The sequence below is a fragment of the Desmodus rotundus genome, chromosome 8 (genome assembly GCF_022682495.2).
Source record: "Desmodus rotundus isolate HL8 chromosome 8, HLdesRot8A.1, whole genome shotgun sequence".
Lineage (NCBI taxonomy): Eukaryota > Metazoa > Chordata > Mammalia > Chiroptera > Phyllostomidae > Desmodus > Desmodus rotundus.
In genome coordinates this window covers 123,435,359-123,457,662 of record NC_071394.1, presented here as the reverse complement: position 1 = coordinate 123,457,662, position 22,304 = coordinate 123,435,359, and the positions used below count along the sequence as shown (strand labels likewise).

The following is a 22,304-nucleotide window of genomic DNA, read 5'->3' as shown; positions in this document are numbered from 1 at the left end:
TTTAAAGTTTTGATCTTCTCAGCCTCCTTATATAATAGAATTTTTGAATATCTGCTGATTTTAAAAACATCTCATCTACTGAGACAGGGTCTTGCTCTCCCTCCCTTCCTCCCTTCCTTCCTCCCTTCCTTGCTCCCAACCAACTAATTCTGATCCAAGAGAATAGACTCAGCGTTCAGCCAGTCCCTTCCTTACTTATAAGGACTCACTGTCCCTGCTGGGCTGGAAAGCACCGCAGGAGATACGTGCCCCACCCAGGCCTGCCCTGGGGCTGACTGGGTAGTCGGTAAGGGAGTGGATACAGACAGGCCTGAAGTCCCCAGTTCTCATCGGTAAACTTATGGCATGTCTGGTTACTTTAGAGTTTTCCAGACCATTGACCAGGAAGGAAGGTTGCCTTGCTACGCTATAGGAGTATCGAATGATTATAGGAAAACACTGAGTCAAGAAAAAAAAAAAAAGCAAAAGAAACTGATAAAAATCAGAAAAAAGGAGGATGAAAATTATCAGGAAGACCTGGCAAGTGATGGTGTACGTGGAGAGGGTGGCTTTTGCATCTGGGTGCGAAATAAAGCCTGAGGATTAAAGGATCTTGCTGAAGATTCTCGCTGTTCTCTAAACCAGAGCTTCCCGACTGAACGACTGAACGTGCAAGCGAATCACTGCAGAGCCTGTTAAAGGGCAGATTTTCATCCAGCCGGTTCAGGGCAGGCCCCGAGATTCTCACCGGCTGCCGTGGGGGCCAGAGCCCACGCACAGAAGGCTTTTTCTCCTGAGTGGTCAGGGTTATGTAACTGTCTTACGTGCCTCTCCCGGCCACCACCAGATGGCAGCATATCCACCTTCCCTAGCAGCTCAGCTCAGGATCCGGGACTGGACTGAGTGAGTGATCTCACAGTCCCTAATGCACGGCTTTGAAGTGGGAACAAATCCAGTCCTCTGAAGCTTTTCTTTGAGGGAGCCAGTTGCTTTCTCTAGCACGGCACTCAGAGGATACTGAGGCCTTCTCTGTGTGTTGTTTCCTTTGCAGACAGAGCCTGTGACTCAGAGGCCTGGGTTTGTCACCTTCACGTCCCTGAGCACCAAGACGGTGCCCTGTTTTCAGTAAATGCTGGCATGCAGTATTTCCTCAAGGGATGTCCACAATATGGTTCTTATAAAAAACAACATATTCTTTTTAAAATTTATTTTTAAATAATTTATTTATTTATTTTTAGACAGAGGGGATGAGAGGGAGAAAGAGATGGAGAGAAACATCAATGTGTGGTTGCCTCTCACATGCCCCCTACTGGGGACCTGGCCTGCAACCCAGGCACGTGCCCTGACTGGGAGTTGAACCAGCGACCCTTGGGTTTGCAGGCTGGCACTCAATCCACTGAGCCACACCAGCCAGGGTAATATATATATATATACATATATATATATATACATATATATATACACACACACATAAACACACACACACATATATACATACATACTCGTTATATATATATACTCTTTATATATATTTTTTTTAAAAGAAAATTTACAAAATATTGGAGAAGAAAATAAAATATTAATTTTCCATGAACTCACCTACCCCTGCAAATTAATATATTTGTGATTCGGTTATTTAGTCTTGTTTCATGCTTTTACAGTTATATGTTTTTATATTTTCTTTTATAAAAATGAGATGGTGATGTACGTGTAAATTGATAAAATGTGTATAATAAAAAGTACGAGCTCATGTGATAAAACATAGCAGTTTTGTCTTTTTTAGCTTGACAGAAAGATTTCAGGCAAAAACAAAATCTCTTTTTGAAGTGATTTATTTCTGTTTTGTAACACTTCTGGGCACTGTTGCATCTTTAGAAGGTCCCCTTTAGTTTTCATTTTTAATTTCAAATCTGCTATTATGTATCTACTAAACATGATTATTGTAGAAAGTTTGTAGAAATGCACTTTTACATAAAAACAATTTATTGTAATCACAGTGTGGCATATTTTCATCCAGTCTTTTGGTCGTTGTTGCTTAGTTTTTACATATTCACCTTTTAAACAAATTATGTGATTATAATGTATCAGCAACTTTATATCCTGACGTTTCTTTTGTCTCTTATTAAGCTTACAGGAACATTTTAAAAAGCCAGACAAGTTCAGAGTAGTAAACATGTTACCCATGCCCCGCCAGGGACCCATCTCAGAGCTTTAGCACCGTGCCTTTCATGCGTTTTACAGGGTTGACATCCTTCTGTAGCGTCCCTGGTGTCTGGAGATTTCTCTGATCTATAACTGCCTTCTTAACCACACAAGCCTGCACTTATCACACAGCTGCATCTGATTATCTCTGCTGTCCAGCTTAGTATATTTCTGTTCAATTTCAGGAGACTTTTACACTAAACTAATTACCCTGGTGGAAGAACGATGTTCCCAAAAAGCTTGTCATGGCATGAGGCAGGGAGGCAGGTCTCCGTCTGCCTGATAGCGAAGGAAGTTCCCCCTTTCCCAAGGGCCCTATTTTTCTGTATTGTGATTTTGCAGTCTTCTGTGTCTTCCTGGGAATTTTAGGGTGAAGGTCGGGGGCTGAGTTCAGGAGGGTCAGTCAGCCAGTCACTGATACACCCACACACATTTTCTGTCTCCGAGTGGGCTTCTAGCTTAGGGGATACAGGCTTCCCTTGCCAGATGGTTTCCATTTCTTTTCCCCAGAGGACAGTGCTAGAGTGAGTCTTGTTCTGTCCCGCACCTGAAGTCTCTGGATTAGAGAGCAATGGAAGTTTGCCTCAGAAGGGTGTGTGTGTGTGTGTGTGTGTGTGTGTGATTTCGGCATTCTGACTTGATTTGTTACAGGTGATCCAGCTGTGTATCAGAAGGTACAGGAGATGATGTCAGAGCTCTCCTTGGGTCAACCTCCTGTTACCATTGTTGTGTGTTCCCTGATGTGGCTGGGCCTTCACTCTGAAAAGTCAGCACCCACGGCTTGTTCTCAGCAGTCTGGGGGCTTATGGAGCCCGTGTTGCTCACGATCCTTCAAACCAGAAGTGTCTGGGACTTGACATCCCCCCTAGGCACCTTGTAGCTAGTGACAGAGAAGGGTGAGAATTTGAAAGTTCGTTTCCTGGCCCTGGATGGGGACAGCTGTCAGATGTCACTCACTCCAGAACTCCCCTGTGGGATCAGGAGAGGCCACCCGTGGTGGGACTCGGCCGGGTCAGACCCTGGCCTGGCTCCCTGCCCCTTACTCCCTCCATGGTGTCCTTCCTGATAAACCAGCGGCACACCAGTCCCGCACTCGGGGTCTGCTGCTGCTGGAAACTGGACTGAAGACAGGATGCTTTCTCACTTTTCTCCCTCCGTCAGAACAGGACACCCAACACTTGCTGGTCTCTTTACAACGTGATGGCGCCTGTGCTGCGGGCCAGGCCCTTCCATCTGTGCAAAAGGATGCCCAGTTCTGCTCCCCACGCTATGCAGTGAGGTTCCGTGTTAGCCGAGGGTGCCTTTCAGTGTGGAATCTGATACCCAATAAATAACAGTTGCTCATTTTCAACACTCCATCAGTGGGAGTTTTCTAATCATAACTACTTTCTCGAATACATTGAACCAAGGAGATACTGTCTTCCCTTCTTTGGTCAGAGAGATGGCTCCTTTCTCTTGGCTTTTACTGTTTGCCAGTAAGACATGTGGGTGGCAGTCATGTACAGGTGATACCTTTACCTGCAGGGGATACATTCCGAGACCCCCAGTGGATGCCCGAAACCACAGATAATACTGAATGCTATTTTACTGTCTTTTTCCTACATTTATATACCACTGATAAAGGTTAATGTATAAATTAGACACAGTAAGATGTTAACAATAATTATAAAAAAGAGCAATTAAAAATATGTGGATGTGGTTGGTCACTCTGTCTCTCTGAAACCGAGACGGCTGCTAAGTGGCTGACGCGCAGGGGGCACCTACACACAGAGATACGGGTCAGAGGGATGATTCATGTCCCAGGTGGGAGGGAGCAGATGGTGTGAGATGCCATCATGACACTCAGAATGGCGTGCAGTTTAAAACTTATGAATTGTTCCTTTCTGGAATCTTCCATCCAGTATTTTTAGATCAGGGTTGACTGTGGGTAACTGGAACTGCGGACCGTGAAACTGAAGATAAGGGGGGACTGTTGTGGTTGGATGTCGCGCTTGCACTCTGTCATCCCTCTCTGTCACTTCCCCGAACTGCTACATCAGTCACCCACTGCTGGTAACTGACCACCCCGACGCTTAGTGGCTTAAAGCCATAAATGTGTATTCAGCTCATGACCCCGCTGGTCAGCAGTTTAGGCTGGGCCGTTCTCATCGCCGCAGCTGAGCTCCTTCAGGTGTCTGCAGTCTTGCTGGTCTTGGCCAGGCTGTTTCACATCTGTGGGGCCTCAGCTTGGACAACTGGGCTGGTTCCTCTTTGTTGTGTGCTGCCTCATCCCCCCGAACACCAGCCTGGACCCGTTCACTTGGCAGAGGCCAGGGTTGCAAGGGAGCAAATAGAACTAAATGAGGCCTCTGGAGGACTCGGCTCAGCTCCAGCACAAAAATCACATCCACTGCATTCTGTTGGTCATAATTCGTCCTGAAACCAGGCCAAAATCAAGGGCGGGGAGGAGAATGGGCTCTACCTCTTGATGGGAGCAGCTGCAAAGTCACATGGCAAAGCATGTGGGTTCTTGGAGTGGTGGAGAATTGCAAGTGTTGCAGTCCCCCACAGCTGTGACCTCTGTATTCGGATGCATCACCTGGCGCTGTTTTGCAGGACTGAGCAATGGTGATGGACCCGCTAGTGAGAGCGACATTTTCCGCAAGGCCTGTGCGCAGCTGGTGAAGTACATGAACTCAGGAAACCGGTTACTACACAAAAACTTTATGAAGCAAGATGTAGTTCAGAGGTTCTTGCGCCTCCTTTCTTCTCTGCAAGGTAATCTTTCTCACAAATTCACTTGTGGGAAAGGTGGTTTGTGTTCATTCAAACTCTTTTTGTGTATCTCCTAGAAATGGATTTAAAACGTAACAGTCTGCATGTAAAACAGCACAGAACATCAGTTATCCATCAGTGAAAAGTCTGTTATCTACCCGTGAGCTTCAGTCTCTAATCCCATCCCGGAGGCAACCTCCGTTACTGGTTTTTCATGAATCCTCCTAGAATTACCCTTTGCTTAGACTAACCTTTTGAGAAGACCACAGATGTTTCTCTCTTGTATAGATATTGGCTAACATTGGGGCATATGGTTACTGTGGAACTGAGGGCTAATTTTAATGTTTTTTCATTATGGGGATATCAGGGAAGTTCTAGAAAAGAACTTTGGATGACAGGCTTTAGATAATTAGGGAAGATTCTAGAAATCCCAAGTAGATGAAGTTTAGTTGTCAAGATCGCCAGTCAGCATGGGCTGTGAAGCATTCACTCGGATCACTCGCAGGGCTGAGGCTCCCCAGTTCCACAGAAAACACAGGGAGGCATGGCCAGAGGACCCAGCCTGCTCTTCAGGGTGAGCAGCAGGTCTTACTTAGAGTTTAAGGCTTGGACTTTTGAATCTTAACTCTACCACTTACCAGGCCTGTGACCTTGGGCCAATTACTTAACTTCTTCGCACTTCAGTGTGTTCCTCCTCTCTGCCTTGGGTGGACCATGAACCTCATGAGGTGATGGGTGTCGAGCACGTAGTCCAATATCTCGCACATAAAATGCAGGTTGGGTGGAGGTGAGGCAAGGTTGTCAGAATGATCTTTCTTTCTTGGATGTGAGTAGGTCACAGGTAAACAGCTCACCTGAGACTCTGGGGTGGGCCACCTTGTGTAGGACCTAGTAGATATAGGCCATGCTGTGCACCTATTTCTAGGGAGCCTGTGGCTTTTGGACTTGATGTCCTCCAACTCGTGACCCATGGAGACCGTCCTCATTCATACGTAGGTCGGAGCAGAAGATCTGGGTGTTTGGCAAACATCTGGGAGGCTGCGAGGCAGAAATGCTGCTACTTGCCAGTCCTTCTGGGCCCTGCTCTGTGCTCCCCTGTGTCTCTGTGTCTCTGTGGGGGGGGCGCCTGCTGGCGTGGCTCCTCTTTCTCTCACGTTCACTGGGTCCCTCTGTCTGTTTCTCTCTGTTCCCCACTCTGCCTATCTTTCCCAAAGGTCTTCCTCTTCTCTCTTCTACCATCTCTAATCCATCCCACTCTTCTGGTTTTTTTTCTCCTTTTGCTTTCCCCCTTTCTCTCCTTCATTGGCCACAGGGTAGAATACATAGAACTGTTGCTGTAGGAAGTGGCAGACTGACTCAGACTGGCTTACACCAGCAAAAAAGTGACACTTTTGACAGTCATAGTAGGAATGTGAGCCTGGCCTCGGGTACAGCTGTCCTCAGGGACCGAACCAATGTCAACAGGACCCAGTATGTACTGTCTTTCAGCCCAGCTGTCCTCTGGTTGCTGTCCTCTCAGACTCTGGGGACAAGACCCAGGTCTCTCACCACTAACTTTGTCCAGGGTTTCTGGACCCACGGACTCACCTCTGTCTGAGTTGTTTGAACAAAAGTCCTTTGCTTTTGGTCACAGGGTGTACCTCCAAACCGGTATCTGTGGTCAGGGGGATGGAGAGTACCGACTGGCTCAGACCCCCATCCAGTGCTGCCCCCATCTCTGCCACGGGAGTGGAGAGGGCTGGCGGGTGGGTGAGCGCTCTCGCCCGATGACAGGAGTGTAGGTTGCGGCCTCAACAATTGCAACTGTTATAAAAGTTTCTGTTTTACACTTTTGTTTTGCTGGTTCCTGTTAAGATGATAGGGTAGCCTATATTAAATATTTTTTCTTGTTTTCAAATGCTTCTTTTAAACAGTAAAATGAATATTCATTTTAGAAAACTTAGAAAAAGATGGGAAGCAAAAACTAGCAAATGCACATCAGACTGATCTCAGGTAACCCTGATTTCTCCCTTCTCTGCCTTCCTGCTTTTCTTACTGATAGGATCGCCAGACAAAATACGGAATGCCAGCTGAATTATCATTCCAGATAAACAATGAATACATTTTCAGTATATGTGTGTTCCAAATATTGCAAGAGACATACTAACGCTGAAAATTTATTTGTACTTTATCTGAAATTCAAATTGAACTGGCATTCTCTATTTTTATTTGCAAAATCTACTTGCTAAGGATCTCTTTAAAAGTTTTCCACACTTAAGATACACCAGCACCACAAACTGGGATAACTATGATCCTGTCCCTGGTCATCAGAGATCAGATAGAAACCTTTATGCCTCAAGGTACAAAGAATAGAGGGTTAAAGCATCCTCTCACCATTTACCCTGTAACTCTTGGCTTTTTAATCATTCTGTAGTATCTCCCTGTATTTGTGCTCCTTCAGCAGGACAAACTCTTTATATTATGCAAAATTTAAGCCCGGTTTTTGCCCTGTGATCTCAGTAAACTGTCCTAACCCAGGTATTCTTCCTTACGACACAGCCAAAATCCTGCCCTCCTCCTGGACCAGGCTCTGCTCTCCTCAGGGTATTTCCAACCTTCCCAAGAAGTCTTCGCGGGTGGCTAAGTAGCCTGCCAGAGTAATTCGTTACTTGTTTATAGTTTCTCTAGTACTTAAAAGTACTGATCAGTGACTTGTGTTAATTATATATGTGTGTGTTAAGTTGTGGTTGGGGGCAGAAACCATATGAACCTTACTTTGGACTGTGGTGTATTCTTATTTTTGAAAGAAATTCCTCCTGACCTGGTCTGTGACATTAATTGCGACGGTGCCAATGCCTTCATCAAGTTTTTACTGGAAAAGCAGAAATGGCCCGAAGTGCTTCTGCTGCTGACCCGCAAAGTAAGCGGGGAGCCCCCGCTCGGAGACTGCCTCATCAAAGACTGCAACTTCTCGGACCTCGACCTCTGCACCATCATCCCCCAGCTCAGCGCCTGGGACCAGCGCAGGGCGCAGCTCCTGGGCCGCCTGATAGACCTTGGAGGTGAGAGTGCCGAGCTGGCGAGATGCTCAGCACTGCGGGGGTTCCTCCAGAGGGCGTTCAGGCCGCTGCCTGTCACGGGGGCCTTTTGCTCAACTCTGGAGGCTCCTTTAAATCTGTCTCCTTCTCCTCCTCTGTATCTTCTCATTTGGAAACACAGAGGCCTGTCCCTGGGTGTTGTCCTGTTGGGACTCCACACTTCTGTGAATTACTGCTACCTCTGTTGGCTTCTCTCTCTCTCGCTCTCTCATGTGAGGGGCCTCAGGTATGTGGAGGGGGCCCTTGGCCCTGATTCAGCCCACCGTGGTCCCTTCCTCCTGACCTCTGGCTGGGCTTTTTCCCAAGCTGCATCTGCTGCGTGGGTCCTCGTCAGCGTGGCCACATTCTTTTCTAATCAACACGCGGGGATCTGAGATGCTTGTTTCTAAAGAAACAGTCAAACAATCGGTGGGTGGAAACATCTGCCGCTGTAATCAGCACAGTCGCACTTGGCTGGATGGGTGTCTGGAGCGTTTGACATCTTGCTGGACTGGGTTTTACTTTCAAACGAATCTGAAAACACCAACCTCCTCCGGCCCCCACCTCCCGCCCCCCACTACCGCCATGGCTAGCTGTGTCTCGTGGGCGGGCTGTTTGTGCCTTTGTCTCCTCGTGTATGAAGTGGGAATGGTAGCAGTCCCCCTTTCTTAGGGGTGTTTGGAGTGTTAGGTGAGTTCACGAAACAGTTCTTAGAAGAGCCCCGTGGCTGTGGGTTTTCCGCTTGCTTTGCCGTTTCAGCGGAGCGGTGACACGTTGGTCCTCAGCTTTCAAAGTGCCATCCGAAGCCCTCAGGCATTGGTTCTACCCACAGGTTTCAGGGAGCAGATGGAAGGAATGCCTCGTATAGTTTGTTTCTTCAAACCTATTCCTTGTATGGAGCGTTACTCCCTCTGCCCAGAAACTATGGCTGTCACGGGATGCAGTTTTGTTCCTGATTCACCAAGCACTTAGGGAGCACCACCCTGGGATCAGGTGCTGGGGACCAAGGACAGAGAGTGAATGTGTGGCTGCAGAGGCCCGTGCAGGAGGGCGGCAGGTGCACAGCGGGTGGAGGCTGGGGAGTCTGCAGCGCAGAGGGGAGGCGTGGACTGAGCTAAAGGAAGGTATGTGGGGGCTGGAGAGGTGTCGGGGAAGGTGGTGACTGCTGGCAGATGGGCGCTCTTGGGAAGCAGCTTTGCAGGAGCCCAGGAGGTAGAGAGTGGTAGTTATGTCCTGATTACTGACTCTGCGGTGGGTGCGGTGTCAGGCGAGCACTGGTGTCCCAGTTGTTTGCAGGCCCTGTCCCTCCTCCCCGGCCGTGCTAATGCTGGGGTCCGTGGTCCTGTGGTGAGACAACAGGGGGAACTAGACAGGTGGCAGAGGCAAGTCCCACAGAGAGGGCACTTGAAGGAGTTGGGTTCTCATGCTGAGGGCGCTGGGAAGCCTCTGCCTCCCTGGGGGTCCTAGGAGGGCCTCAGAAGTCAGGTGCATGTCAGCTCCTCCCTTGGAACAAATGGCAGCGGTGGCCCTGCCCTCCCCAGGTGTGCCGGGCTGTACTCATCATGTGAACGCAGCTCACAGGTGCCCTTCTCCTCTGCTTCCCGCAGCCCTGCCGGGGGGCCTCCAGGACAGCCGGGAGAGGCCGCTCACCATGTGCCTGAAACACGGGGACTTGGAGTTGGCTCTTCTTCTCCTGACCAAGGGCGCAGACCCCCGCAGCATTTCTCTCATGGACGGCGACACTCCTTTGCACGCAGCACTCCACATCTTTTTAGATATCAACGGTAGGCCTCTGGTTTTTAGCTGGTCTCTGCCTTGAGGAGGAGGCTGGGTGATAGCACTAATGCTCTGTGTTTTGTTTCTCGTTTCCTTCTCTTGGGAACACCAATGATCTGGAAGAAGCCCATTCTCGGCACAGCCTGCCCATAGCTTGATGGGAAGGAATGGCCACCATGGTGAATGGCCAGGGGGGGTTGACTGAGGGGCATTAACTTTCAAAGTTGGCTGTCCATCGCTTACAAAAAGTTTTTATTTATTTACACCATTTTCAAGGGTCTTGACATAATGGATCTTACTGGAGAATTGTAAGGTTATCTCAGACTTTCTCAGCCTTGGCACTGTTGACATTTGGGCCGGCTCATTCTTTGTGGTGGGGCTGTCCTGTGTCCTGGAGGATATTCAGCAGCATCCCTGACCCCCCACCCACCAGACCAGATGCCAGTAGCACCTCCCAAATGGTGGCGATCAAAACTGTCCCCGGACATTGTCAAATGTCTCGTGGGGAGCAAATCGCCTCTGGTTGAGAACCACAGGGTTATCAAATACTTAGAGGAGTTAGGTGCTCTGAGATGCTCCTGGCTGGTGTCTCTCTTAAATCTGGGTGCCTCTGTTCTGGAGACGAGCCCCTGGGCACTCACAGGGTTTTGTTTGTGTCTTTCAGCTGACATCGGCTTTAGCTTCCTCAACCACCTGTTGGATCTCTTCTGGTCCAGCCCCACCGAATTTGACTACCTCAACCCCAACACCCAGGACAGCAACGGGAACACACTGATGCACATCCTCTTCCAGAGGGGCATGCTGAGGCGCATGAAGAAGCTCTTAGACCTGCTGGCGAAGTTTGACATCCACTTCAACCTGAAGAACAAAGAGGGCAAAGACGTGCGCCACCGGATTAAGAAGAATGATGCTCTGCTTGTGGCCTGGAACAAAGCTCTGTCGGAGAGCCGGCGGAGGACCCGGCAGGACCCAGCTGCCCACCTGGGGAAGCTCCCGAGGCCTGCTGCCACCCCTGGTCACACGTCTCAGCTTAAGTCCCAGGTTTCGTCCAAGTTGCTGCCCTGTGGTGGCACTGACAGGTGCCTGCCTGAAGGAGCTGTGGTCCCTGAGAGCTGGGAGACTCTCTCAGAGGCCCAGATGGCGAGGCAGGAGCCTGGAGCGGGCCGGCCCTGCTCTCTCAGGGACCGCCTTGTGCAGCAGATCCGGGCTCTGATAGAGAGGGTTGAATTGGATACACCCCTCCCAGAGGACTGCCCTCAGGACCCCAAGCCTCTGGAGACAGGAGCTGGCACAGAAGTGAAGAAGGACGAGCTCCAGCGAGCCCTGGGGGTGGGGAACTCTGACCGTAATGGGAACAACCCTGCTGTCCTTGAGGCAAGGGGCGAACAGGCTCAGGTGGGCCTTGGGACCTCGCAGCTCATCCCTGCTGGTCGCAGATGCAGGGAGGACAGCAGCGACCAGGACAACCAGCAGGAGATGGAGGCCTGCCTCCAGGACTTTGAGAACATGACGTGGGAGATCGAATGTACCTCAGAGGTGCTGAAGAAGCTGTCCAGTAAGGTGATGACCAAGGTCATGAAGAAGAAAATCATCCAGGACATCCAGCAGCTGGGCAACGGCGAGTGGACCCAGAGCCTGCAGAAGCGACTGAAGCACCTGAAAGGAAACATCCAGCTCTTCGAGGCCAAGCTGGACAAAGGAGCCCGGATGCTGTGGGAGCTCGCCATCGACTTCTCCCCTCGATGCAGCGAGAACCCAGAGAAGATCATCACCACGGAGCGGAACCCCCACTCCGTGGGGAAGTCGGGGCAGGTCTATACAGAAATCATCCGGATCTGGGACATCGTCCTAGACCATGGCAAGCTGTCAGACTCCATCAGGGCCATCTGCAGTGCCTACAACCGGGGCCTGTCCTGCATCCTGCGGAAGAAGCTCAAGGGCATCAACAAAGGCCAGGTGTCGGCCAACATGAGAGTCCGAAAGCGGATACCCCGCTGCTATGTGGAGGACACAGAGGCGGAGAAGGGCAGGGAGCGCGTGAAGCCTGAGTACTTCCCCCCGGCCAGCGCGGTGCAGACCGAGTACAGCATCATGAAGTTCCACAGCTTTAGCACGAACATGGCCTTCAACATCCTCAATGACATGACGGCCACGGTGGAGTACCCTTTCCGGGTGGGCGAGCTCGAGTACGCCGTGATCCACCTGAACCCCAGCCCGCTGGAGCCCATCATCCTGATCGGGCGGAGTGGCACCGGGAAGACCACCTGCTGCTTGTACAGGCTGTGGAAGAAATTCCACATTTACTGGGAAAAGGCTGAGCAGGCGGGAAGCCCGCTGCTGGCCAAACAGGTCTGGCTGAAGAGAAGGTTGGAAATGGAACCCAGAAAGGAGAATCCAGGCGGGGAGGAAGAGGAAGAGAAGGAGGAGGAGGAGGAAGAGGACGCTGCCATTGAAGCAGAGACAGTGGACAGCATAGATGAGGAGCAGGGGAGTGAGGCCTGTGCAGGGACAGCCAGCGGGGAGCCTGGGGGGCCCAGCCCAGGAGCAGAAGTGGGTGCCCCAGATCCTGCCCAGCAGCTGGAGCACTTACACCAGGTCTTCGTGACCAAGAACCACGTCCTGTGCCAGGAGGTGCAGCGGAATTTCATCGAGCTCTCCAAGTCCACCAAGGCCACCAGTCACTACAGACCGCTGGAACCCAACGTGCACAAACTCCAGGACCTGAGGGACGAGAACTTTCCTCTGTTTGTCACTTCCAAGCAGCTGCTCCTCCTGCTTGACGCTTCTCTGCCCAAACCGTTTTTTCTGAGAAATGAAGATGGCAGCTTGAAAAGAACCATCGTGGGCTGGTCCACACAGGAAGAGTCGGCCATCCCCAACTGGCAGGAGGATGAAGAAGAGGCCGAGGCCGATGGGGACAACGGCGAGGAGGATAAAGTTGTGGAAACGCGTTTGTGCGACATCGACCCGCGGGTATATGTGACGTTCGAAGTGTTCACCAGTGAAATATGGCCCAGAATGAACAAAGGGAAAACCTCCTACAACCCTGCGCTGATTTGGAAAGAGATAAAATCGTTTTTGAAGGGATCTTTTGAGGCCCTCAGCAGCCCCCAGGGGAGACTCATGGAAGAAGAGTATAAGAAATTAGGGAGGAAGCGGTCCCCCAATTTCAAGGAAGACCGGAGTGAGATCTACAGCCTCTTCTGCCTGTATGAGCAGATCAGGTCTCAGAAAGGCTATTTCGACGAAGAGGATGTTCTGTTCAACCTGTCCCGGAGGCTGTCGAAGCTCAAGGTGCTCCCGTGGTCCATCCACGAGCTCTACGGCGACGAAATTCAGGACTTCACCCAGGCCGAGCTCGCTGTGCTGATGAGGTGCATCAACGACCCCAATGCCATGTTCCTCACCGGGGACACTGCCCAGAGCATCATGAAGGGCGTGGCCTTCCGCTTCAGCGACCTGCGCTCTCTGTTCCACTACGCCAGCAAAAGCACCTTGGACAAGCAGTGTGCTGTCCGCAAGCCCAAGAAGATCCACCAGTTGTATCAGAACTACAGGTCCCATTCAGGTATGTCCAGGGAGAGGTGCCTGGGAACTGGCCTCGGGCTGCTTTTGAAGCTGTGGCCTAGCTTTTGTTAGGGTCTTGTAGCTGCAGTAAGGGTAGTATTTTGGAGCTTGTTAGTAAGTAAATACGCTCACAAGCAAGAGGCCTTATGATTTCTGCCACCACTCATTCTTAGGTTGATAAGAACGAGTGGTTGAGTGGAAATGGACCCGTAAGGAATTACATCTTAGGGAGTTTGCCGTGGGTTGAAAACATGTCAGAGGGACCTTTAAACTGCTGGAGAACTTTCAGTAAAGCACTTTTGGAAGCACCTGCTTATGTAATGCAAAGTAGCGTAGGGATTCCACGTTAGTAATCCTTTAAGTAGCTCTTCTATTAAGGAGAAGCCACAAAAACAGGAGTATCAGGGGGTGGAGATAACACATACTTAGGTGCTTTGAACTTGTACCTTTCTAGTACCCCATCTCTGTGCCAGGCATGATGCCAGGCAGTTTTCGTCTAGTTACCTGTGCTTTATCCTCAGCCCATGAAGTAGGCATCGTTCCCATTTTACAGAGAAGGAAACTGAGGCACAGAGGGTTTAAACAACACAACACCAAGGCCAGAATACTACTTTATGGTTTATAGAACGCTCACAAGTTCACCTCCTACGCCCTCTATGTGTCCGTGAATAACATGCAGCATTATCTGACATGTTTAGAAACTATACTTAATGGGTCACACCGGACATTTCTTTTTGCAACTGTGCATTTCTGCTTAACATCGTGTTGTCGGGTTTCTGCATGCCGATAGTGTGGAGCCGCAGTCCACGCAATGCTAACTTGTTAGTGTTCCATTTGTGAGTCCAGCACACTTTGTTGTCTGTTTTCCGGCGATGGTTCCTGCCAGGTATTTACTGTGACATGCAGTCCTGGGGTGAGTTAAGCTTCGCTGCTGGCTGCCCATAGCCGACACATTCTGTCCATTTATTTACAACGTTGCAAGCGTCCTGACGTAGAGGATCTTACTGGAATATTACAAGGTTGTTTCAGCGTTTCTCAGCCTTGGCACTTTATAACCCTTCTGTGGTCTACTGTGTTTTGCAGTGTTTAATGTGCACTTTTTTTCCCCAACTTTTGAGGCAAAAATAAGGAGGTGCATTATATACGGGTAGTAATAATTCTGTATCTATAGAATATCTTTAGGTCTTTATTTATATCTTTAAGTCTTTTATTTATGCTTGTACGTTAAAAGTGTAACCCTAGAAAGCAATAACAATATCCATATGCAAAATGATGCCCTGGGATATGATAATTGGTTTTGTTTCTAAATATAAATAAAAAATTGAGTTAAAAAAATTAAAACAAAGGACTTTTTTCCTGAAAGTTCGGGCCACAAACATGGGTGTGCATTATACACAGCAAAATACGGCAGTTTCCCTTTTTTCCGTGGAGATAATCAGTTGTGCTGATGCGTCCACCTCATAGTCCACCCTCCCCTCTCGTTTGTGATGCTGTTTTTCATGTCCGGGAGTCTGTTTCTGGGCTCACTATTGTATTTGGTTTGTCTGTTCTGTGCTATTAATACCATAGTCTTTATGGAAGTTATCAAACTTGTTCAGTGACTTTCTGTAATTCAGACTGGAAGGTCATTTAATCTATTGTGCTTTGGGAAGGAGGCACTTTTTTATGTAATTGTGATTTCTGAGCCATGACATGACATATTTCTCTATTCAGGTCTTTGTTTAATGCCTTAAATAATATTTTATAATTTCCTCCAGACATGTTTTACAGCTGTTAGTTTTGTCCCGGGTACCTTATACATTTTGTTACTGCCATGGCTGCCCTTGTTTTTTTTTCCCGTTTTCCAATCAGTCATTGATAGTCTAGAATGCTGTTTATTCTTGTGTGTCGATTTGGTATCTAACAATCTTATTGAACATTCTGACTTTTGGATTTTGGCATTTTTCTGCAGATAGGAACAGTTTTTATCTTTTACGTACTTGTTATGTCTTTTTCCAATTGATTTTCTTAGACTCAGCAATTTCCACTTGGGCTCATGATTTCTTTCTGTTGTATACTTTTAACAAGTATCGATGGTAGCATTTCCCTTTACTGTTTGGTGGTAGCAGTGGGGACATAGATGCCCATTTCACAGGCATCTGCCAAGAATATAGTTGTTCTGTCATGTCAGGCACAGGGCGCACACGCCTGAGAATAGTGGGGAGACCCGGCATGACCGGTGGTCAGTCCAGCCTCCAGTCTGGTCACTTGACGGTGTTGACTGACTTCTTGGACCTCAGAGTCCCCGTTTGTTAAGCTGGTCTGTCTCACTGGGCAGTTGTGAGGATACAGTGGGGTGATTTTTGTGAGGGTGCCTGCTGTTTGGTGGCATTTGGTCAGCGTCACCATTGGTGTTACTGCAGAGCTTAGGCAGAACATGGGACCCAGGCAGAAAGCTCTTTAGAAGAGCTTTTCTCCGACTTTGACCATTTTTTTTGGTCTAGTCCTCTGGCAGCTGGATAGAAACCTGGTGGGAAAGGGCAGTAGAGGCCTTGGTTGCAGCCCCAGCTAACAGCCAGCACTGATGTTGCCATGGCAACCTTGTCTCCAGTGCTCTAAGCACCAATGAGAGGGGACAGGGTAGGTCTTGCTTCCTTCCTATCTCTGCTAGCCCCCTTATGTTGGCACTGTAACAGCTCTAAGTGCATGTTAATCCAAGTTCAGATTACATTTCCGCTATGACTCTTCCTTATGGAGTAGTTTTCTCCAGTATGAATACAGGTTGCGAATTACATCCCACGGAACCTTCCTAGCAACACACATCTGCCTTCATCTATTGTCCCCGGAAGAAAGCAGCTCGGGGCCCCAGTGATAATCTAATGAGAACTGGATATTAGCTTATGATTATACATACCATCAGGGCCGACACTGCTTCAACCAAGGCAAACTGTCATGTTGTTCGGCATCTGACACGTGTGTCCTGTTTTGTGTGTGTGTGTGTGTGTGTGTTCTCTGTTTTGTCCCAGGAATCCTCAATCTGGCGTCGGGCGTGGTGGATTTGCTTCAGTTCTATTTCCCAGAATCTTTCGATCGTCTTCCAAGGGATTCTGGCCTCTTCGACGGCCCCAAACCAACTGTCCTGGAGTCTTGCAGTGTCAGCGACCTGGCGATTCTGCTGCGTGGGAACAAGAGGAAAACCCAGCCCATCGAATTTGGGGCCCACCAGGTGAGCCTCTCAGGATTCAGTGTTTTAAAATAATAGGTAGTTTGCCGTTGAAAAAAGGTTTGAGAGGCTAAATTAGTCTACAAGGTAGAATTCAATAGCCCTTCTCCCGTAATGGGTACGTTTCAGTGATGGGGGAGTGGCCGATTGTTATTAATATTTCCACCAGCCTGGCTGACCACGTCCACGCCGGCCACTCCTCTGTAATAATGTCACCTGCCCCTATAGAAATGGACTGAGCTTTGCCACATTTATCTTCAGATTATTTGATATTTTCTTCTCTCCTATCTCTAATTTTTAAAAACAATTTTATTGAATTTATTGGGGTGGCATTGGTTAATATAACTGTACACGCTTCTGGTGTACAAGTCTATAATACATCATCTGTATATTGTATTGTGTGTTCACCTCTCCTTTCTTGGTCTAGGTAATCCTTGTCGCCAATGAAATGGCGAAGGAGAAGATTCCAGAAGAGCTGGGGTTAGCACTTGTGCTAACAGTTTATGAAGCAAAAGGCTTAGAATTTGATGATGTCCTCCTTTACAACTTTTTTACTGATTCCGAGGTATGTCATACTGACTTCTTTTCAACAACGCATGTGTATGCCTGAGTTACACTTCCACTCCTGGAAAGAGAATTTGGAACTGAGTCGGAGAGAGTTTGTCACAGGTGCCTGTTCTGGTTTGGAGCATTATCTGGTTCGTGTGGGGCTTGAGTGTTTGACGTGGGTTTTGACAGTGGCTGTGGGTTGTCTCACAGTGGGTCCTGGGCTGGTTCTCCCCGTGCCCTGCCCTTCCCTGTTCTCCTGTATTCGTCTTCTTCTAAATGCCTGGTACCCAAGTGCCAGCTTCTGGTTTTCACTAGCTACTGTTATCCTTGACTCCCAAGGATGCTCAAGTTGGAGTGAGCTCTAAGGAGAGCCTTACAAAGGAAGGCAAGGTTAGCAGTGTCCACCCAATGAGGACAGAACTGGGCAAGGTCAGTCCATAGAAAGAGACTACTCCGGGAAGACAAATGAGGCTTGGCTCCTGCCCACTGGATCAGGTAATGCGGGGGACGAGAACAGCCGCCCTGCCTGGGAGCTCCCTTCTGGCATGGCTTCACCACCACTGCTTGCCACCCATGCAGACAATGGCAGCAAAAGTGTCCCCAGACTGACCCCCAGTGACTTCGTGTCAGCTCATTGCTTTGACCTGATGGTCTTTCTCCCCAAATTCAGTGCATTATGGGTGGAGCCACTAACTCAAGACTTATTGTCCTTGGTTTTCTAACCACTGATTTCTCCTCCCCACTGTCTTTTGGTGGGGACTCAGGCTGGCTGTTGGCTGTGCTGTGGGGTCTCCTTTGGGGACGTAGCTGGCTGTGCCCTGGTCCCTGTTGCAGACTCCCCACTGCACACGGTGCATGCTTGAAGAGGCTGTTTTTCAAAGCCAAGCCAGGAGTACCATTAACTTTGACACCTTAAAATCTGCCCCAGAATTGACCCTTTACATGGAGTGCTTACTCTTTTGCAATCTTTGAAAAAATGTCTCGTTTGACTTGATAATACCTATGACGAATGTTGCTATGGGTGCTTTCCAGTTTATGAAATGCCTTTTGAATGCCTTGTCTCACTTTATCCTCCACCAGCCCTCTGAGGTTTTCTGTGTTCTTATTACCTTCATTCTAGAGATAAGGCTGAGGGTCGTGGAAATTCGGTAAATTGCCTGTAGTGATAATGTAAGTGGCAGAGCCTTGAAATGAACTCAGACGCTTTGAGTTCTAAATTCCACTGTACTCGCTTCCTTTTAAAGCCCTGCATGCCAATCAGCTTCCAGAACCTTCCACAATGAGTATATCATTGCCATACCTTAAGTACATTCCTTTTCTATTGACTTTTGCTAATGAAATCAGATGCACTCTCATTAACCCTGGAACCACTTTTTAATCTCTGAGGACTAACTTTTTTTTCTCATAATACATCCATTGGTCATAGTTGGACCGAGGCTCTCCTAAAGAGAAAGGGGTAAGACTTCATTGTTCCTGTCCTTTATTAAGTGCCAGTTGTATGCTTGTGCCAGTAAGAAGCTCAAGGAGCTCTGGACTTATGGATCTGTAACTTGTGGTCGCCTCTGTGAGGAAAAAAAAACCAAATCCAGTGATTGTCTCACCTTGATCCTGGAAATGGCAAGGGCCTGGATACCTTGACCCTGTGCTCCCACCAATGGCTCGGTGAGATGCACGCAATTAAAACCATCACAAATTGAATCTTATGCTAACATCCACTCCCTCCCTTGTACACAGTAAGACTTACAGAAAGACCTCTGCTGTGGTGCTTTCCAAGGTACCGGCAATGTAATTATGTGTCCCCGGTACAAAGCACGCCCTCAGTCTACCATTTACAACTTCAAGACCCAAAAGTGTCAGTCAGCACACGGGAGGAAATGCTTTCATCAAAGCAGAGGAAAGACAGGGATCACATAAGTCCCTGGTCGCCTGTGGGCCAGCTGCTCCTGTGGGGCTTCTTTTGGGGTGACTGGCAGAAGGCTGTTCAATAGTAATTGCTATGTGAGATGGGGGAACTATGGAGAGCTCCACTCCATCCCTGGCCTCTTCTTCCAGCGCCCCCCACCCCTCACCCCGTTTATGTTTCTGGCAGACACTCTCTTTGCAGCATCTGTCGCTCGGGTGTGCATGCGTGCGAGTATGTGTGTGTGCGTGCGTGTGTACGGGGCTTCTTATTGCCCTGGTTTGTGATTGTTCACCCTAGAGGATTCACTGTTACCTGTTCAACCACGGGTCACCAGGGCCATCTTCTGAGATGGGGAAGGAACCAGGGAATGTTACACCAAGTCCTTCTCTTGTAGGATCTTGCCTCATTTGGGGGAGGGGCAGTCATTCTCCCAGTCACCCCCAAACTCTTCTCCTGTGGGGCCTTGGAAGGGCACCTGCCATCTCCAGTCTGCCCCAGTGGGGCAGTCCTTTCCTTCACACTCCTGTGCAAACAGGACTGGGGGGACTTTGAAAGCCACACCATTCGCAGTTTGCTTAGCTAACCTAGAGAGCAGGCTTGCAGTAGAAACTGAACCTTACTCCTTCACAACGACTAATCCCAAGAGAAGCTGAAAGATTGAAACGCTTCTTGCTTTATTGCCAGAAGTGCTGCAGGCCTGTATTCTTGTGCCTTTGCGCACAAATACATGTGCTCATCCCAAAGGGCGTTGTCTTGAAAGTCCCATGTGTTTCCTTCATGGAAACAGTTAGTTGTGTGCTGTATGAGCAGTTTTTCTTACCACCCAGCAGCTCTAAAGCACATCGGGCTTCAGTGGCCCATCCCAGGGCAGCAGCCTGCACGTCCTGATGTCTGCCAGGAGGTCCTCAGACGGCAAGTACTTGTGTCTTTTGCCTGCTTTCCTCGGCACACAATTCAGTTGTGTAAACGGCTTTACAAAGAGGATAGTCAGAATATGCCCTGAAGATGTTTAACGCCCAAGAACTTACGTGATTATGTGATGTGACACGCATCTCTTCTCAGAACCTGGTGATTAATTCCATAATTGGTTCCTAGCGTAACCATTCTTATTTAATAGGTAGTGTTTAAAGCATTTAACCTAATGTTTATATAGTTTAAATTACGGAAAAGAGGTAATGAACGATATCCTTTCCATTGGTTCATCTTCCTTGAAAAGATACATAGGTGGCAAGTAGCACTGGTTTGGGAATAGAAGAAAGTAAAGTGTAGGAGAGTTAGTGAGCTACTCTCAAAAGACACAGTAAAGAAGGAAGTCTAAAATTTTGTGGGAACTCTGGACTCTAAGTTCTGCACGTGACCTGGGCACTTTAACTCCGCCAGCCCTGCAACCCGTGGCCCCAGGGCCCCAGTCCAGCCCTCCAGCTCTTTTTGTGCTGCCCGTGGGCTAAGAATGGCTTATATATTTTAAGTGGTTTAAAAAGATGAGAAGGAAAGTAGTATTCTGTGTCACAGGAAAATTCTATTACGTTCAATTTCGTTTTGAAAAATATACTTTATTGGAATGCACCGTGCCCAATCATTTACGCATTGCCCACGGCGGCTTTTGCACCACAATAGCAGAGTCGAGCAGTTGCAAGAGACACCACGGGGCCCACGAAGCCAAATATATTTATTATCTGAGCCTTTAGAGAAAAAGTTTGTCTGCAGTCAGTGTGGTTTTGTGCTTTGAGTTTAGATAAAGGGAAAAATAGCTGAGCTATCTAACTATGTGTCAGGCATAGCATTGGACAGTTGACATCAATGATTTCCTTTTATTTTCCCAATAAACTTGGATTGTTCTATCATCCTCATTTTATGGAGCAGAAGAATGAGACCTGGAAGAGACAAATAATTTGCCCAAGGTCCCATAGTCAATAAGGGGAAGAACTGAGGTCTGAATTTGTTCTGTCTGGCCTCAGAGTCTACCTTGCATAGTATACCCCACAGCTCTGAAATATTCTTCCATCCTTGGTTGAATAATTTAGTTAGAAAATTCCGCCTCATGTATTTTAGCAGCTGATCCAAAGTGGCATCTCTTACGCATATAGTGAAAAGGGGTGAGGACCCTGGGCTCCTTTCGCCATGCTGCTTGCTGCAATTCTGTCAACAAGAGCTCCTTGGGCCCTTAGCCTTCCTTCTGGCAGCGGGCACACGTCCTGGCTTCTCAGCTATCTCGCCCCAGCCTCTGGGGGTTTTTCCTGGATGCTTCCCTGATCCCTGCCTGTGCATCCTCAGTCCTGTCCCACCATTCTGAGGCCATAGGAATGTCCCCTCCTCACAGCTGGGACTGAAGGCCTGGTCCCCAGGCTAGGGAGAGGGGGGTTCAGTTCTCCAGAGGCCCAGGGAGGCTGTGTGTGTAGAGTTCAAAAGCATATTCCGTTGGTCTTGAATTTGTCATTGCTGTTCAGGCTTACAAGGAATGGAAGATCATTTCCTCCTTCATGCCTTCATCATCTGACTCCAGAGAGGAAAACCGGCCACTGATTGAAGTGCCCCTGGAGAAACTCAGCCCCGCTCAGGGCCGGTCTCTCATGGTGAACCCAGAAATGCACAAGGTGATTTTCTGCCCTTGTTCACACACTTACCTGACAGGGAGCCAGTGACCAGGCTGGGACAAGAAGTTGAGATTAAAGATGGAGGCTTGTGCTTCGCTCGGCAGGGATCTCGGTGTTGGCGACCTCCCTGGTCGCAGCGGGGAGCTGGGCTTGATGGGCAGGGCACTGTCTGAAAGTGGGAGGGGCGGGTCGTACCTTCTCTTCCCCTCGGGAACTTGGCTCTGTCCAGAAATTTTGATGTTGCTGATGGGGAGCTCAGATGCGAAGCGCAGAACTATCGTTAGTAGAGACTGCGGCACAGCAGCCTTGACTGCTGAGGGAGCTGGCTTTCCTTGCCCTTCACACCCCAGCTGCATCACTGAGGAGGAGGCCGGAGCTGGGACGTTCCATGGAGTTCCCGCCTGAGAGGGGTGGATGGGGAACTCCAGAGCGTGAGGGAGGCATCACAGAAAATCGAACCAGCAAAACCAAAAACTTCAGGAGAAAGTACAGTCCTCGTTTTATGTCTCATACGACAAACAGAATAACAGCTTTCCGGTTATTTCTGTAAATGCCTCTGAGTCTCTGCGGAAGTGGAAGTTAGATCACTGCCAAGCTTTGCAAACTCCCAGGCAGCCACAAACGCACTGTTGTCTTGAAATGAGCATTCCTAATCAAGGGGGCCGTCCCCATGTCCAGGTCCTGATCCCCCTATTGCCGCAGTGCTCAGTCACGGGGTACGT

The 22,304-nt window shown here is 48.8% G+C and overlaps 1 protein-coding gene across 3 annotated transcripts in view; it reads left to right on the top strand.

Annotated features, from left to right (window-relative positions):
* Positions 1-22,304, top strand: part of TRANK1 (tetratricopeptide repeat and ankyrin repeat containing 1) — a 94,203-nt gene that overhangs the window by 50,353 nt on the left and 21,546 nt on the right. For all 3 annotated transcript variants that reach the window (XM_053929721.2, XM_024565922.4, XM_045199857.3), the window contains 7 exons: positions 4,777-4,938; positions 7,722-7,976; positions 9,599-9,775; positions 10,432-13,335; positions 16,340-16,539; positions 16,964-17,101; positions 21,436-21,582. In XM_053929721.2, coding sequence (XP_053785696.1) covers positions 4,777-4,938; positions 7,722-7,976; positions 9,599-9,775; positions 10,432-13,335; positions 16,340-16,539; positions 16,964-17,101; positions 21,436-21,582 — 3,983 coding nt within the window. The remainder of the gene's footprint in view (positions 1-4,776; positions 4,939-7,721; positions 7,977-9,598; positions 9,776-10,431; positions 13,336-16,339; positions 16,540-16,963; positions 17,102-21,435; positions 21,583-22,304) is intronic.